Source organism: Petromyzon marinus, unplaced genomic scaffold (assembly GCF_048934315.1).
Source record: "Petromyzon marinus isolate PM22_M1 ecotype Great Lakes invasive population unplaced genomic scaffold, UKy_Petmar_22M1.pri1.0 PM_Scaffold_87, whole genome shotgun sequence".
Classification (NCBI taxonomy): domain Eukaryota; kingdom Metazoa; phylum Chordata; class Hyperoartia; order Petromyzontiformes; family Petromyzontidae; genus Petromyzon; species Petromyzon marinus.
In genome coordinates this window covers 131,001-149,149 of record NW_027423696.1, presented here as the reverse complement: position 1 = coordinate 149,149, position 18,149 = coordinate 131,001, and the positions used below count along the sequence as shown (strand labels likewise).

Sequence of the window (18,149 nt, the reverse complement as noted above, 5' to 3'; positions counted from 1 at the left end):
CTGTGTTAGTCTATGGGTCTCTGTGTGAGTCTATGGGTCTCTGTGTTAGTCTACGGGTCTCTGTGTGAGTCTATGGGTCTCTGTGTGAGTCTATGGGTCTCTGTTTGAGTGAGTCTATGGGTCTCTGTGTGAGTCTATGGGTCTCTGTGTGAGTCTACGGGTCTCTGTGTAAGTCTACGGGTCTCTGTGTGAGTCTATGGGTCTCTATGTGAGTCTATGGGTCTCTATATGAGTCTACGGGTCTATGCTGTGTGAGTCTATGGGTCTCTACGTGAGTCTATGGGTCTCTGTGTGAGTCTATGGGTCTCTGCTGTTAGTCTATGGGTCTCTATGTGAGTCTATGGGTCTCTGTGTGAGTCTATGGGTCTCTGTGTGAGTCTATGGGTCTCTGTGTGAGTCTATGGGTCTCTGCTGTGTTAGTCTAAGGGTCTCTTTGTGACGAGTCTACGGGTCTCTGTGTAGCGAGTCTATGGGTCTCTGTGTGATGAGTCTACGGGTCTCTGTGTGATGAGTCTATGGGTCTCTGTGTGATGAGTCTATGGGTCTCTGTGTGGCGAGTCAACGGGTCTCTGTGTAGCGAGTCTACGGGTCTCTGTCTGATGAGTCTACGGGTCTCTGTGTGATGAGTCTATGGGTCTCTGTGTAGCGAGTCTACGGGTCTCTGTGTGGTGAGTCTACGGGTCTCTGTGTGAGTGCGTCATGGGGAGGGAGTTGGCTGTGGAGTGGGACCTGCAGCATGCCCTCCATGTCCTGCTGCATCAGCTCGGCCTGGTTGCTCTGCAGGATGGCCAAACCAACGCGGAACACCACCTCCAAGCCCTGGCGAGCACGCGGCAGCAGTAGCAGCAGTAGCAGCAGTAGCAGTAGTAGCAGCAGCAGCAGTAGTAGTAGTAGCACCAGTGGTAGTATGAGTAATAATAGCAGTAGTAATAGCAGTAGCAGCAGTAGTAGTAGCAGTAGTAGAAGTAGCAGCAGTAGCACCAGTGGTAGTAGCAGCAGTAGTAGCAGTAGTAGCAGCAGCAGTAGTAGTAGCACCAGTGGTAGTAGCAGTAGTAATAGCAGTAGTAATAGCAGTAGCAGCAGTAGTAGTAGCAGTAGTAGCAGCAGTAGCAGCAGCAGCAGCAGTAGTAGCAGCAGCAGTAGTAGCAGCAGTAGCAGCAGAGACATCATCATTATCATCATCATCATCACCACGACCATCACCACCACCACCACCGTCATCAAAACCATCACCATCACCACCACCACAATCACTACCACCACCACAATCACTACCACCACCACAATCACCACCACCACCATCATCAAAACCATCACCACCATCATCAAAACCATCACCACCACAATCACCATCACCACCACCACCATCATCATCAGAACCATCACCACCACACCACCATCATCAAAACCATCACCACCACCACAATCACCAGTATCACCACCATCATCAGAACCATCACCACCACCTCCATCATCAATACCATCACCACCACCACAATCACCACCACCATCATCAAAACCATCACCACCACCACAATCACCACCATCACCACCATCATCATCATCAGAACCATCACCACCACCACAATCACCACCACCATCATCATCATCAGAACCATCACCACCACACCACCATCATCAAAACCATCACCACCACCACAATCACCACCACAATCACCACCATCACCACCATCATCATCAGAACCATCACCACCACCACCACAATCACCACCACACCACCATCATCAGAACCATCACCACCACCACCACAATCACCACCATCACCACCATCATCATCAGAACCATCACCACCACCACCACCACCACAATCACCACCACACCACCATCATCAGAACCATCACCACCACCACCACCATCACCAGTATCACCACCACAATCACCACCACCGCCACCACCGTCAAAACCACCGCCGCCGCCGTCACCTCTGCGACGAAGACGTCGAAGATGCGCGTCGCGACGGGCAGCGGGAAGGTGGTGAGGAAGATGGTGAGGAACCAGGAGGAGGCGTACATGGTGGTGTGGAAACTCTGCGCCTGGAAGTGCGTGTACAGGTCGGGCAGGCTTTCCTGTCGACGGCAAAAACGGCAAAACTCTGTCATCCACGGCAAACATCGCGCTTAACACGCTGGTGATCTATGTCATCCACGCGCAAAACTCGCGCTTAGCACGCTGGGGATCTATGTCATCCACGAACAAAACTCCCGCTTAGCGCGCTGGGGATCTATGTCATCCACGAACAAAACTCCCGCTTAGCGCGCTGGGGATCTATGTCATCCACGAACAAAACTCCCGCTTAGTGCGCTGGGGATCTATGTCATCCACGAACAAAACTCCCGCTTAGCGCGCTGGGGATCTATGTCATCCACGCACAAAACTCGCGCTTAGCACGCTGGGGATCTATGTCATCCACGGCAAAACTCCCGCTTAGCACGCTGGGGATCTATGTCATCCACGCACAAAACTCGCGCTTAGCACGCTGGGGATCTATGTCATCCACGCACAAAACTCGCGCTTAGCACGCTGGTGATCTATGTCATCCACGCACAAAACTCGCGCTTAGCACGCTGGTGATCTATGTCATCCACGGCAAACATCGCGCTTAGCACGCTGGTGATCTATGTCATCCACGGCAAACATCGCGCTTAGCACGCTGGGGATCTATGTCATCCACGGCAAAACTCCCGCTTAGCACGCTGGTGACCTATGTCATCCACGCACAAAACTCGCGCTTAGCACGCTGGTGATCTATGTCATCCACGCACAAAACTCGCGCTTAGCACGCTGGTGATCTATGTCATCCACGCGCAAAACTCGCGCTTAGCACGCTGGTGATCTATGTCATCCACGCGCAAGACTCGCGCTTAGCACGCTGGTGATCTATGTCATCCACGGTAAAACTCGCGCTTAGCACGCTGGGGATCTATGTCATCCACGCACAAAACTCGCGCTTAGCACGCTGGTGATCTATGTCATCCACGCGCAAGACTCGCGCTTAGCACGCTGGTGATCTATGTCATCCACGGTAAAACTCGCGCTTAGCACGCTGGGGATCTATGTCATCCACGCACAAAACTCGCGCTTAGCACGCTGGTGATCTATGTCATCCACGCGCAAGACTCGCGCTTAGCACGCTGGTGATCTATGTCATCCACGGTAAAACTCGCGCTTAGCACGCTGGGGATCTATGTCATCCAGGGCAAAACTCGCGCTTAGCGTGCGGGGGATCTATGTCATCTACGGTAAAACTCGCGCTTAGCACGCTGGTGATCTATGTCATCCACGGCAAAACTCCCGCTTAGCGCGCTGGCGATCTATGTCATTAACGACAAAACTCCCGCTTAGCGCGCTGGGGATCTATGTCATCCACGGCAAAACTCCCGCTTAGCACATGAGGGATCTATGTCATCCACGGCAAAACTCGCGCTTAGCACGCTGGTGATCTATGTCATCCACGCACAAAACTCGCGCTTAGCGTGCGGGGGATCTATGTCATCCACGCACAAAACTCCCGCTTAGCACGCTGGTGATCTATGTCATCCACGCGCAAAACTCGCGCTTAGCACGCTGGTGATCTATGTCATCCACACGCAAAACTCCCACTTGGCACGCTGGTGATCTATGTCATCCACGGCAAAACTCCCGCTTAGCGCACTGGGGATCTATGTCATCCATGGTAAAACTCGCGCTTAGCGCGCTGGTGATCTATGTCATCCACGGTAAAACTCCCGCTTAGCACATGAGGGATCTATGTCATCCACGGCAAAACTCCCGCTTAGCACGCTGGGGATCTATGTCATCCACGGCAAAACTCCCGCTTAGCACGCTGGTGATCTATGTCATCCACGGTAAAACTCGCGCTTAGCACGCTGGTGATCTATGTCATCCACGCGCAAAACTCGCGCTTAGCACGCTGGTGATCTATGTCATCCACGGCAAAACTCCCGCTTAGCGCGCTGGTGATCTATGTCATCCACGGCAAAACTCACGCTTAGCGCGCTGGGGATCTATGTCATCCACAGCAAAACTCGAGCTTAGCGCGCTGGTGATCTATGTCATCCACGCACAAAACTCCCGCTTAGCACGCTGGTGATTTATGTCATCCACGCGCAAAACTCGCGCTTAGCACGCTGGTGATCTATGTCATCCACGGCAAAACTCCCGCTTAGCACGCTGGGGATCTATGTCATCCACGGCAAAACTCTCGCTTAGCGCGCTGGGGATCTATGTCATCCACGGCAAAACTCCCGCTTAGCGCGCTGGGGATCTATGTCATCCACGGTAAAACTCGCGCTTAGCACACTGGTGATCTATGTCATCCACGCGCAAAACTCGCGCTTAGCACGCTGGTGATCTATGTCATCCACGGTAAAACTCGCGCTTAGCGCGCTGGGGATCTATGTCATCCACGGTAAAACTCGCGCTTAGCGCGCTGGTGATCTATGTCATCCACGCACAAAACTCCCGCTTAGCGCGCTGGGGATCTATGTCATCCACTGTAAAACTCCCACTTAGCGCGCGGAGGATCTATGTCATCCACGGTAAAACTCGCGCTTAGCACGCTGGGGATCTATGTCATCCACGGTAAAACTTGCGCTTAGGGAGCGGGGGATCTATGTCATCCACGGCAAAACTCGCGCTTAGCACGCTGGTGATCTATGTCATCCACGGCAAAACTCCCGCTTAGCGCGCGAGAAGGATCTATGTCATCCACGGTAAAACCCGCGCTTAGCACGCTGGTGATCTATGTCATCCACGGCAAAACTCCCGCTTAGCGCGCTGGTGATCTATGTCATCCACGGCAAAACTCCCGCTTAGCGCGCGAGAAGGATCTATGTCATCCACAGTAAAACTCGCGCTTAGCACGCTGGTGATCTATGTCATCCACGGCAAAACTCGCGCTTAGCGCGCGAGAAGGATCTATGTCATCCACGGTAAAACCCGCGCTTAGCACGCTGGGGATCTATGTCATCCACGGCAAAACTCCCGCTTAGCGCGCTGGGGATCTATGTCATCCACGGCAAAACTCCCGCTTAGCGCGCTGGGGATCTATGTCATCCACGACAAAACTCCCGCTTAGCACGCTGGGGATCTATGTCATCCACGGCAAAACTCGCGCTTAGCACGCGGGGGATCTATGTCATCCACGGCAAAACTCCCGCTTAGCGCGCGGTGGAACTATGTCATCCACGGCAAAACTCCCGCTTAGCGCGCTGGTGATCTATGTCATCCACGGCAAAACTCACGCTTAGCGCGCTGGGGATCTATGTCATCCACAGCAAAACTCGAGCTTAGCGCGCTGGTGATCTATGTCATCCACGCACAAAACTCCCGCTTAGCACGCTGGTGATTTATGTCATCCACGCGCAAAACTCGCGCTTAGCACGCTGGTGATCTATGTCATCCACGGCAAAACTCCCGCTTAGCACGCTGGGGATCTATGTCATCCACGGCAAAACTCTCGCTTAGCGCGCTGGGGATCTATGTCATCCACGGCAAAACTCCCGCTTAGCGCGCTGGGGATCTATGTCATCCACGGTAAAACTCGCGCTTAGCACACTGGTGATCTATGTCATCCACGCGCAAAACTCGCGCTTAGCACGCTGGTGATCTATGTCATCCACGGTAAAACTCGCGCTTAGCGCGCTGGGGATCTATGTCATCCACGGTAAAACTCGCGCTTAGCGCGCTGGTGATCTATGTCATCCACGCACAAAACTCCCGCTTAGCGCGCTGGGGATCTATGTCATCCACTGTAAAACTCCCACTTAGCGCGCGGAGGATCTATGTCATCCACGGTAAAACTCGCGCTTAGCACGCTGGGGATCTATGTCATCCACGGTAAAACTTGCGCTTAGGGAGCGGGGGATCTATGTCATCCACGGCAAAACTCGCGCTTAGCACGCTGGTGATCTATGTCATCCACGGCAAAACTCCCGCTTAGCGCGCGAGAAGGATCTATGTCATCCACGGTAAAACCCGCGCTTAGCACGCTGGTGATCTATGTCATCCACGGCAAAACTCCCGCTTAGCGCGCTGGTGATCTATGTCATCCACGGCAAAACTCCCGCTTAGCGCGCGAGAAGGATCTATGTCATCCACAGTAAAACTCGCGCTTAGCACGCTGGTGATCTATGTCATCCACGGCAAAACTCGCGCTTAGCGCGCGAGAAGGATCTATGTCATCCACGGTAAAACCCGCGCTTAGCACGCTGGGGATCTATGTCATCCACGGCAAAACTCCCGCTTAGCGCGCTGGGGATCTATGTCATCCACGGCAAAACTCCCGCTTAGCGCGCTGGGGATCTATGTCATCCACGACAAAACTCCCGCTTAGCACGCTGGGGATCTATGTCATCCACGGCAAAACTCGCGCTTAGCACGCGGGGGATCTATGTCATCCACGGCAAAACTCCCGCTTAGCGCGCGGTGGAACTATGTCATCCACGGCAAAACTCCCGCTTAGCACGCTGGGGATCTATGTCATCCACGGCAAAACTCCCGCTTAGCACGCGGGGGATCTATGTCATCCACGGCAAAACTCGCGCTTAGCACGCTGGGGATCTATGTCATCCACGGTAAAACTCCCGCTTAGCACGCTGGGGATCTATGTCATCCACGGTAAAACTCGCGCTTAGCACGCTGGGGATCTATGTTATCCACGGCAAAACTCCCGCTTAGCGCGCGGTGGATCTATGTCATCCACGGTAAAACCCGCGCTTAGCACGCTGGGGATCTATGTCATCCACGGCAAAACTCCCGCTTAGCGCGCTGGGGATCTATGTCATCCACGGCAAAACTCGCGCTTAGCGCGCTGGGGATCTATGTCATCCACGACAAAACTCCCGCTTAGCGCGCTGGGGATCTATGTCATCCACGGCAAACTCCCGCTTAGCGCGCGGTGGATCTATGTCATCCACGGTAAAACTCGCGCTTAGCACGCTGGTGATCTATGTCATCCACGGCAAAACTCCCGCTTAGCGCACTGGGGATCTATGTCATCCATGGTAAAACTCGCGCTTAGCGCGCTGGTGATCTATGTCATCCACGGTAAAACTCCCGCTTAGCACATGAGGGATCTATGTCATCCACGGCAAAACTCCCGCTTAGCACGCTGGGGATCTATGTCATCCACGGCAAAACTCCCGCTTAGCACGCTGGTGATCTATGTCATCCACGGTAAAACTCGCGCTTAGCACGCTGGTGATCTATGTCATCCACGCGCAAAACTCGCGCTTAGCACGCTGGTGATCTATGTCATCCACGGCAAAACTCCCGCTTAGAGCGCTGGTGATCTATGTCATCCACGGCAAAACTCACGCTTAGCGCGCTGGGGATCTATGTCATCCACAGCAAAACTCGAGCTTAGCGCGCTGGTGATCTATGTCATCCACGCACAAAACTCCCGCTTAGCACGCTGGTGATTTATGTCATCCACGCGCAAAACTCGCGCTTAGCACGCTGGTGATCTATGTCATCCACGGCAAAACTCCCGCTTAGCACGCTGGGGATCTATGTCATCCACGGCAAAACTCTCGCTTAGCGCGCTGGGGATCTATGTCATCCACGGCAAAACTCCCGCTTAGCGCGCTGGGGATCTATGTCATCCACGGTAAAACTCGCGCTTAGCACACTGGTGATCTATGTCATCCACGCGCAAAACTCGCGCTTAGCACACTGGTGATCTATGTCATCCACGGTAAAACTCGCGCTTAGCGCGCTGGGGATCTATGTCATCCACGGTAAAACTCGCGCTTAGCGCGCTGGTGATCTATGTCATCCACGCACAAAACTCCCGCTTAGCGCGCTGGGGATCTATGTCATCCACTGTAAAACTCCCACTTAGCGCGCGGAGGATCTATGTCATCCACGGTAAAACTCGCGCTTAGCACGCTGGGGATCTATGTCATCCACGGTAAAACTTGCGCTTAGGGAGCGGGGGATCTATGTCATCCACGGCAAAACTCGCGCTTAGCACGCTGGTGATCTATGTCATCCACGGCAAAACTCCCGCTTAGCGCGCGAGAAGGATCGATGTCATCCACGGTAAAACCCGCGCTTAGCACGCTGGTGATCTATGTCATCCACGGCAAAACTCCCGCTTAGCGCGCTGGTGATCTATGTCATCCACGGCAAAACTCCCGCTTAGCGCGCGAGAAGGATCTATGTCATCCACAGTAAAACTCGCGCTTAGCACGCTGGTGATCTATGTCATCCACGGCAAAACTCGCGCTTAGCGCGCGAGAAGGATCTATGTCATCCACGGTAAAACCCGCGCTTAGCACGCTGGGGATCTATGTCATCCACGGCAAAACTCCCGCTTAGCGCGCTGGGGATCTATGTCATCCACGGCAAAACTCCTGCTTAGCGCGCTGGGGATCTATGTCATCCACGACAAAACTCCCGCTTAGCACGCTGGGGAACTATGTCATCCACGGCAAAACTCGCGCTTAGCACGCGGGGGATCTATGTCATCCACGGCAAAACTCCCGCTTAGCGCGCGGTGGAACTATGTCATCCACGGCAAAACTCCCGCTTAGCACGCTGGGGATCTATGTCATCCACGGCAAAACTCCCGCTTAGCACGCGGGGGATCTATGTCATCCACGGCAAAACTCGCGCTTAGCACGCTGGGGATCTATGTCATCCACGGTAAAACTCCCGCTTAGCACGCTGGGGATCTATGTCATCCACGGTAAAACTCGCGCTTAGCACGCTGGGGATCTATGTTATCCACGGCAAAACTCCCGCTTAGCGCGCGGTGGATCTATGTCATCCACGGTAAAACCCGCGCTTAGCACGCTGGGGATCTATGTCATCCACGGCAAAACTCCCGCTTAGCGCGCTGGGGATCTATGTCATCCACGGCAAAACTCGCGCTTAGCGCGCTGGGGATCTATGTCATCCACGACAAAACTCCCGCTTAGCGCGCTGGGGATCTATGTCATCCACGGCAAACTCCCGCTTAGCGCGCGGTGGATCTATGTCATCCACGGTAAAACTCGCGCTTAGCACGCTGGTGATCTATGTCATCCACGGCAAAACTCCCGCTTAGCGCGCTGGTGATCTATGTCATCCACGGCAAAACTCGCGCTTAGCGCGCTGGGGATCTATGTCATCCACGGCAAAACTCCCGCTTAGCGCGCAAGAAGGATCTATGTCATCCACGGCAAAAACTCGCGCTTAGAGCGCGGGGGATCTATGTCATCCACCCACAAAACTCCCGCTTAGCACGCTGGGGATCTATGTCATCCACGGCAAAACTCCCGCTTAGCGCGCGAGAGATCTATGTCATCCACGGTAAAACTCCCGCTTAGCACGCTGGGGATCTATGTCACCCACGGTAAAACTCCCGCTTAGCGCGCTGGGGATCTATGTCATCCACGGTAAAACTCCCGCTTAGTACGCTGGGGATCTATGTCATCCACGGTAAAACTCCCGCTTAGCACGCTGGTGATCTATGTCATCCACGGCAAAACTCCTGCTTAGCACGCTGGGGATCTATGTTATCCACGGTAAAACTCGCGCTTAGCACGCTGGGGATCTATGTCATCCACAGCAAAACTTCCGCTTAGCGCGCGGGTGATCTATGTCATCCACGGCAAAACTCCCGCTTAGCGCGCGGTGGATCTATGTCATCCACGGTAAAACTCCCGCTTAGCACGCTGGGGATCTATGTCATCCACGGTAAAACTCCCGCTTAGCGCGCTGGGGATCTATGTCATCCACGGCAAAACTCCCGCTTAGCACGCGGGGGATCTATGTCATCCACGGCAAAACTCGCGCTTAGCACGCTGGGGATCTATGTCATCCACGGTAAAACTCCCGCTTAGCACGCTGGGGATCTATGTCATCCACGGTAAAACTCGCGCTTAGCACGCTGGGGATCTATGTTATCCACGGCAAAACTCGCGCTTAGCGCGCGAGAAGGATCTATGTCATCCACGGTAAAACCCGCGCTTAGCACGCTGGGGATCTATGTCATCCACGGCAAAACTCCCGCTTAGCGCGCTGGGGATCTATGTCATCCACGGCAAAACTCCCGCTTAGCACGCTGGGGATCTATGTCATCCACGACAAAACTCCCGCTTAGCACGCTGGGGATCTATGTCATCCACGGCAAAACTCGCGCTTAGCACGCGGGGGATCTATGTCATCCACGGCAAAACTCCCGCTTAGCGCGCGGTGGAACTATGTCATCCACGGCAAAACTCCCGCTTAGCACGCTGGTGATCTATGTCATCCACGGCAAAACTCCCGCTTAGCACGCGGGGGATCTATGTTATCCACGGTAAAACTCGCGCTTAGCACGCTGGGGATCTATGTCATCCACAGCAAAACTCCCGCTTAGCACACTGGTGATCTATGTCATCCACGGCAAAACTCCTGCTTAGCACGCTGGGGATCTATGTTATCCACGGTAAAACTCGCGCTTAGCACGCTGGGGATCTATGTCATCCACAGCAAAACTTCCGCTTAGCGCGCGGGTGATCTATGTCATCCACGGCAAAACTCCCGCTTAGCGCGCGGTGGATCTATGTCATCCACGGCAAAACTCCCGCTTAGCGCGCTGGGGATCTATGTCATCCACGGTAAAACTCCCGCTTAGCGCGCTGGGGATCTATGTCATCCACGGCAAAACTCGCGCTTAGCGCGCTGGGGATCTATGTCATCCACGGCAAACTCCCGCTTAGCGCGCTGGGGATCTATGTCATCCACGGCAAAACTCCCGCTTAGCGCGCGGTGGATCTATGTCATCCACGGTAAAACTCGCGCTTAGCACGCTGGTGATCTATGTCATCCACGGCAAAACTCCCGCTTAGCGCGCTGGTGATCTATGTCATCCACGGCAAAACTCCCGCTTAGCGCGCTGGTGATCTATGTCATCCACGGCAAAACTCGCGCTTAGCGCGCTGGGGATCTATGTCATCCACGGCAAAACTCCCGCTTAGCGCGCAAGAAGGATCTATGTCATCCACGGCAAAAACTCGCGCTTAGAGCGCGGGGGATCTATGTCATCCACCCACAAAACTCCCGCTTAGCACGCTGGGGATCTATGTCATCCACGGCAAAACTCCCGCTTAGCGCGCGAGAGATCTATGTCATCCACGGTAAAACTCCCGCTTAGCACGCTGGGGATCTATGTCACCCACGGTAAAACTCCCGCTTAGCGCGCTGGGGATCTATGTCATCCACGGTAAAACTCCCGCTTAGTACGCTGGGGATCTATGTCATCCACGGTAAAACTCCCGCTTAGCGCGCTGGTGATCTATGTCATCCACAGCAAAACTCCCGCTTAGCGCGCGAGAAGGATCTATGTCATCCACGGTAAAACTCCCGCTTAGCGCGCGAGAAGGATCTATGTCATCCACGGTAAAACCCGCGCTTAGCGCGCTGGGGATCTATGTCATCCACGGCAAAACTCGCGCTTAGCACGCTGGGGATCTATGTCATCCACGGCAAAACTCCCGCTTAGTACGCTGGGGATCTATGTCATCCACGGTAAAACTCCCGCTTAGCGCGCTGGTGATCTATGTCATCCACAGCAAAACTCCCGCTTAGCGCGCGAGAAGGATCTATGTCATCCACGGTAAAACTCCCGCTTAGCGCGCGAGAAGGATCTATGTCATCCACGGTAAAACCCGCGCTTAGCGCGCTGGGGATCTATGTCATCCACGGCAAAACTCGCGCTTAGCACGCTGGGGATCTATGTCATCCACGGCAAAACTCATGCTTAGCACGCTGGGGATCTATGTCATCCACGGTAAAACTCCCGCTTAGCACGCTGGGGATCTATGTCATCCACGACAAAACTCCCGCTTAGCACGCGAGAGATCTATGTCATCCACGGCAAAACTCCCGCTTAGCACGCTGGGGATCTATGTCATCCACGGAAAAACTCCCGCTTAGCGCGCTGGTGATCTATGTCATCCACGGTAAAACCCGCGCTTAGCGCGCTGGGGATCTATGTCATCCACGGCAAAACTCCCGCTTAGCGCGCTGGGGATCTATGTCATCCACGGCAAAACTCGCGCTTAGCGCGCTGGGGATCTATGTCATCCACGGAAAAACTCCCGCTTAGCGCGCTGGTGATCTATGTCATCCACGGTAAAACCCGCGCTTAGCGCGCTGGGGATCTATGTCATCCACGGCAAAACTCCCGCTTAGCGCGCTGGTGATCTATGTCATCCACGGCAAAACTCGCGCTTAGCGCGCGAGAAGGATCTATGTCATCCACGGTAAAACTCGCGCTTAGGGAGCGGGGGATCTATGTCATCCACGGCAAAACTCCCGCTTAGGGAGCGTTTGCCGTCGGGGGTTTAAATCGCGTCGAGTTTATTAAAACGCAGGAACCCGCCAGCGGCCGGCGCGGGCAATGATCGAGGTTTCGCGTCGCGCGTGGCGATTTGGACGCGCCCCGTTGATGCGACGCCCGGTACCGGATTATGGTAGCGGCAACAAGCAGCTACCATACCATAAAAATAATAAAAATAATAAACCAATAAAATAATTAAAAATGTTATTTCATCATATTTTTAGTACTTTATAATATTTTGTATTATTTCATTGGTTCCCTTCTACGTGGTGGTGACTTTACCGAAAGAACCAATAATATTAATCCCTGCAGTCACGAAAGCTTTAAACCGAAATTTAAGCAGAACGTGTTGTCTGTATTTATTCATAAAGTTGCGCAATTTTGACGTGACGTCACATTTCTCAACCCCCTCCCCTCCCCCTCATCACACATCGTCACAAATGTCTGACCCTCCCCCACCCCGCCCCACCCCCCAGGTCCATGACGTCATTTATTAACGGCCCCTTTGACGTGTGCCACGGGCCCGGCTCGGCTCGCACCTGGTGTACGACATAAATATTACGTGCGCGTTAACAAAACAAAAAATTGATGTTCATAAGTGTTGCTTCGCATTCTTAGGCTCTTTCGGTAAAGTCACGTTGAAGGGAAACAATAAAATAATTTTAAAATATATATATAAAACAATAAAAAAATTCTCACGGCGTTTCGACCGTAGCACAAACGGTCGTCATCAGGTGTGTCGGTTCGCATTAATAAATTTATTTGTCTACGGTGTATTTATTTATTTATTTAAAAAACGTCAGCGCCACGCGCAGCGATTTGTCAGTTTATTTAGAAGGACTAGTCCATCTATGTTCTGAAAAGAGGAGGGGGGAGACGAAAAATTAATGTATGCTGTCTGAAAGCCACCGTAAGCGTGAACAATCAATTAAGACCCGAAATGGTTTATCAAATCTTTCCAATGATTGCTAAGCCAGAATCCATCTTCTCGGTTGAAATTGTCTCTGTGCTTGTATATGTGGATAGCCTCGTGAACGAATCTCTCATGGTAGCCAGATGGCTTACAAAGAACCTCTGTAAATTTCAACCGAGAAGATGGATTCTGGCTTAGCAATCATTGGAAAGATTTGATAAACCATTTCAGGTCTTAATTGATTGTTCACGCTTACGGTGGCTTTCAGACGGCATACATTAATTTTTCGTCTCCCCCCTCTTTTCAGAACATAGATGGACTAGTCCTTCTAAACAAACTGCAAAATCGCTGCGCGTGGCGCTAACGGTTTTTTATAAATGAATAAATACACCGTTTAAAAATAAATAACTTAATGCAAACCGACACACCTGATGACGACCGTTTGTGTTACGGTCCAAACGTCGTGAGATTTTTTTTTTATTGTTTTATATATATTTTTAAAATTATTTTATTGTTTCCCTTCAACGTGACTTTACCGAAAGAGCCTAAGAATACGAATTACTTGCAGTCACGAAAGCTCTAAATCAAAAAGTGTCGGTTCGTTTGCCGTCGCCGCTGAAGTGGTCGCCCCACCTGTATCATGCACTCAAACTGGTAGATGCAGAGGCCCAGCTCGGCCATGCTGGGTTTAAAGAGCTCACGGAGGCGGTACTCTTGCATGAGGCGAACGAACACGCAGAAGGCGTCCTCCTCCGGCATCTGCGTTTGCAGTCGGGCAAGGGCGGGCGGGAAGTGACGTCATCAATCGCGCGCGGAGGGGGCGGGCGGGCGGGCGGGCAGGAAGTGATGTCATCAGTCGCGCGAGGGGAGCGCGGTGGGGTGGGGGGCAGGAAGTGACGTCGTCGATGGCGCGCGGGGCGGGAGGGGAGCGGGCAGGAAGTGATGTCATCAATTGCGCGAGGGGAGCGCGGTGGGGGGGGGGGGCAGGAAGTGACTTCGTCGATCGTACGCGGGACGGGAGGGGGGGGGGGCGGGCAGGAAGTGATGTCATCAATCGCGCGAGGGGAGCGCGGTGGTGGAGGAGGGGGGGGCAGGAAGTGACGTCGTCAATCGCGCGCGGGACGGGAGGGGGGTGGACAAGCGGGCAGGAAGTGATGTCATCAATCGCGCGCGGAGGGGACGAGCGGGCAGGAAGTGATGTCATCAGTCGCGCGAGGGGAGCGCGGCGGTGGTGGTCGGGGGGGGGGGCGGGCAGGAAGTGACTGCATCGATCGCACACGGGGGGGGGGGGGGGGGGCGGGGCAGGAAGTGACGTCATGAATCGCGCGTGAGGGGCGCGCGGAGCAGGAAGTGACGTCGTAAACCGCGCGTGAGGGAGCGGTGCCGCAAGCGGCTTCAAGGAAAGGCTTCAAAAAAAAAAAAGAGAACAGAAAGAGATCAGACGCAAGGCTGCGGCGTCTGCCGAAGTGACACCGGCCACCGGCCACCGGCCACCGGCCACCGGCCAGCGCCCCCACCAAGGCCGCCCCCTGCTCCGACCCGGCGCGACCGCTTCAGAGCCTCACCTGCATGAGCAGGAGGCCCACGATGAAGGCGCTGCCCTGGCAGTAGCCCACCTCGGGGTCCACCAGGGAGTAGGCCTGCACGCAATGCGTGGAGAAAAGGACGACGACAATGGGTGGAGAAAGGACGACAATGGGTGGAGAAAGGACAACAATGGGTGGAGAAAGGACGACAATGGGTGGAGAAAGGACGACAATGGGTGGAGAAAGGACAAAGGAGCTCCCCCCTCTCGTAGCCTTGGAGCAAGTGTTGTTAGCACGAGCAGCAGCAGTGCCCATGAAGGGCGACTCACCCAGTCACTCACTCACTCACTCACCCACTCACTCACTCACCCACTCACTCACCCACTTACTCACTCACCCACTCACTCACTCACTCACCCACTCACTCACCCACTCACTCACTCACCCACTCACTCACCCACTCACTCACTCACTCACCCACTCACTCACTCACCCACTAACTCACCCACCTACCCACCCGCTCACCCACCCACTCACCCACTCACTCACCCACACACCCGCTCACCCACCCACTCACCCGCTCGCTCACCCGCTCGCTCACCCACCCGCTCGCTCACCCACCCGCTCGCTCACCCACCCGCTTGCTCACCCACCCGCTCGCTCGCTCACCCACTCACCCACCCACTCACCCACTCACCCACCCACCCACACCCTCACCCACCCACCCACCCACACCCACCCCCTCACCTTCATGACATTGAACAGCACCTCCTGTCCCATGCTGTCCTTCTCCCGGAAGAGCTCATGCTCGGGATATGTGCGGGCGATGTCCCTGCGGATGAGGCGCTGGCAAGGCGACGTCAGCTTCAGCAGCTCCGAGTATTGTCGCTTCACCGGCACGTTCTGGGCGCCGCACAGCAACTGCCACGCGATGCCACGGAAGTGGTGCGGAATGCCCTTGCGGACCAGCTCCTGTAGGGGGGGGGGACACACAGCAAACACAACAAACACAACACACACAACAAACACAACAAACACAACACAACAAACACAACACAATTAATACAGCAAACACAACACACACAACACACACAACAAACACAACACAATTAATACAGCAAACACAACAAACACAACACAACAAACACAACAAAACACACACAGCAAACACACACACAACAAATACAATACAACAAACACAACACAACACACACAACAAACACAACAAACACAACACAACAAACACAACAGACACAACACAACAAACACAACAGACACAATTAACACAAACACAATTAACACAACAAACACAACACACACAACACACACAATTAACACAACAAACACAACACAACAAACACAACAAACACAATTAATACAACACACACAACAAACACAACACAACAAACACAACAAACACAACAAACACAACACAACAAACACAACAAACACAACACAACAAACACAACAAACACAACACACACAACACACACAACACAACAAAACACACAACACACACAACACACACAACACAACACAACAAAACACACAACACAACACACACAACACACCACACAACACACACAACACACCACACAACACACACAACACACACAACAAACACAACACAACACAACAAAACACACAACACAACACAACAAAACACACAACACACACAACACACACAACACAACACACACAACACACACAACACAACACACACAACACACACAACAAACACAACACACACAACAAACACAACACAATTAACACAACACAATTAACACAACAAACACAACAAACACAACACAACAAACACAACAAACACAACACAACAAACACAACAAATACAACACAACAAACACAATACAACAAACACAACACAACAAACACAACAAATACAACACAACAAACAAAACACAACAAACACAACAAATACAACACAACAAACACAATACAACAAACACAACACAACAAACACAACAAATACAACACAACAAACAAAACACAACAAACACAACAAACACAACACAACAAACACAACACAACAAACACAACAAACACAACAAACACAACAAACACAACACAACAAACACAACAAATACAACACAACAAACACAACACAACAAACACAACAAATACAACACAACAAACAAAACACAACAAACACAACGTCGCCACCGCCCCCGTCGCTGCAACCACCGCCGTCACCGCCACCGTCACCGCAACCACCACCGCCGCCAGGGGGAGACAGAGGAGGCCGGGCAAATGGCGGTGGTGGTGACGGTGGTGGTGGTGGTGATGGTGGTGGTGATGGTGGTGGTGATGGTGGCGGTGGTGGTGGTGGCGGTGGTGGTGGTGGTGGTGATGGTGGTGGTGATGGTGGTGGTGATGGTGGCGGTGGTGGTGGTGGCGGCGGTAGCGGTGACGGTGATGGCGGTGGTGGTGACGGTGGTGGTGGCGGTGGCGGTGATGGCGGTCGTGGCGGTGACGGTGACGGTGGCGGTGGTGGTGACGGTGGTGGTGATGGTGGTGGTGACGGTGGTGGTGACGATGATGGTGACGGTGGTGGTGACGGTGATGACGGTGGCGGTGGTGACGGTGATGGTGGTGGTGACGGTGGTGGTGACGGTGACGGTGGTGGTGACGGTGACGGTGGTGGTGACGGTGACGGTGATGGCGGTGACGGTGGTGACGGTGTAGAGGCCACACGGGAGGGGGAGGGGGGGGGGGGGCGGCTTCTGTCCGCGTGCGACGGAGCTCGCCTTGACGTGTTTGTCCCGCTTGCGCGACACCTCCTCCCACTCGTTGACCAGGTGTCCCCACACGGACCACGCGTCCTCGTCCATGTGGCCCAGGCCGCTGGAGGCCGACGAGGAGGACACGAGGGAGGAGCCGCTGTTCCTGCGCGAGCCGCCGAATGACAGCGAGCGGCTGTCTGACTCCAGCAGCCTGGGGAGGCGCGGGGGGGGGCGGGGGGGCGGGGGCGGAGGGAGATGTGGGGGGAGATGGAGAGAGACGTGGGGAGAGATGTGGGGAGATGTGGGGAGATGGGGAGAGATGGGGAGATGGGGAGATGGTGAGAGATGGGGAGATGGTGAGAGATGGGGGGATGGGGAGAGATGGGGGGATGGGGAGAGACGTGCGGAGATGGGGAGAGACGTGGGGAGATGGGGAGAGATGGGGAGAGATGGGGAGAGATGGGGAGAGACGTGGGGAGAGATGTGGGGAGATGTGGGGAGACGTGGGGAGATGGGGGGATGGGGAGATGGGGAGATGGTGAGAGACGTGGGGAGATGGTGAGAGACGTGGGGAGATGGGGGGATGGGGAGATGGGGAGATGGTGAGAGACGTGGGGAGAGATGGGGAGAGACGT

General features: G+C 53.9%; 1 protein-coding gene across 7 annotated transcripts in view; it reads right to left on the bottom strand.

Annotated features, from left to right (window-relative positions):
* The window catches only part of LOC142923898 (EVI5-like protein), a 62,918-nt gene that overhangs the window by 24,652 nt on the left and 20,117 nt on the right, over nucleotides 1-18,149 (bottom strand). For 6 of the 7 annotated variants that reach the window (XM_076064888.1, XM_076064886.1, XM_076064889.1 and 3 more), the window contains 6 exons: nucleotides 17,539-17,725; nucleotides 15,521-15,745; nucleotides 14,813-14,887; nucleotides 13,881-14,006; nucleotides 1,944-2,087; nucleotides 730-819 (listed from right to left, as the gene is read on the bottom strand). In XM_076064888.1, coding sequence (XP_075921003.1) covers nucleotides 730-819; nucleotides 1,944-2,087; nucleotides 13,881-14,006; nucleotides 14,813-14,887; nucleotides 15,521-15,745; nucleotides 17,539-17,725 — 847 coding nt within the window. The remainder of the gene's footprint in view (nucleotides 1-729; nucleotides 820-1,943; nucleotides 2,088-13,880; nucleotides 14,007-14,812; nucleotides 14,888-15,520; nucleotides 15,746-17,538; nucleotides 17,726-18,149) is intronic. The other variant, XM_076064891.1, reaches the window with a different exon arrangement.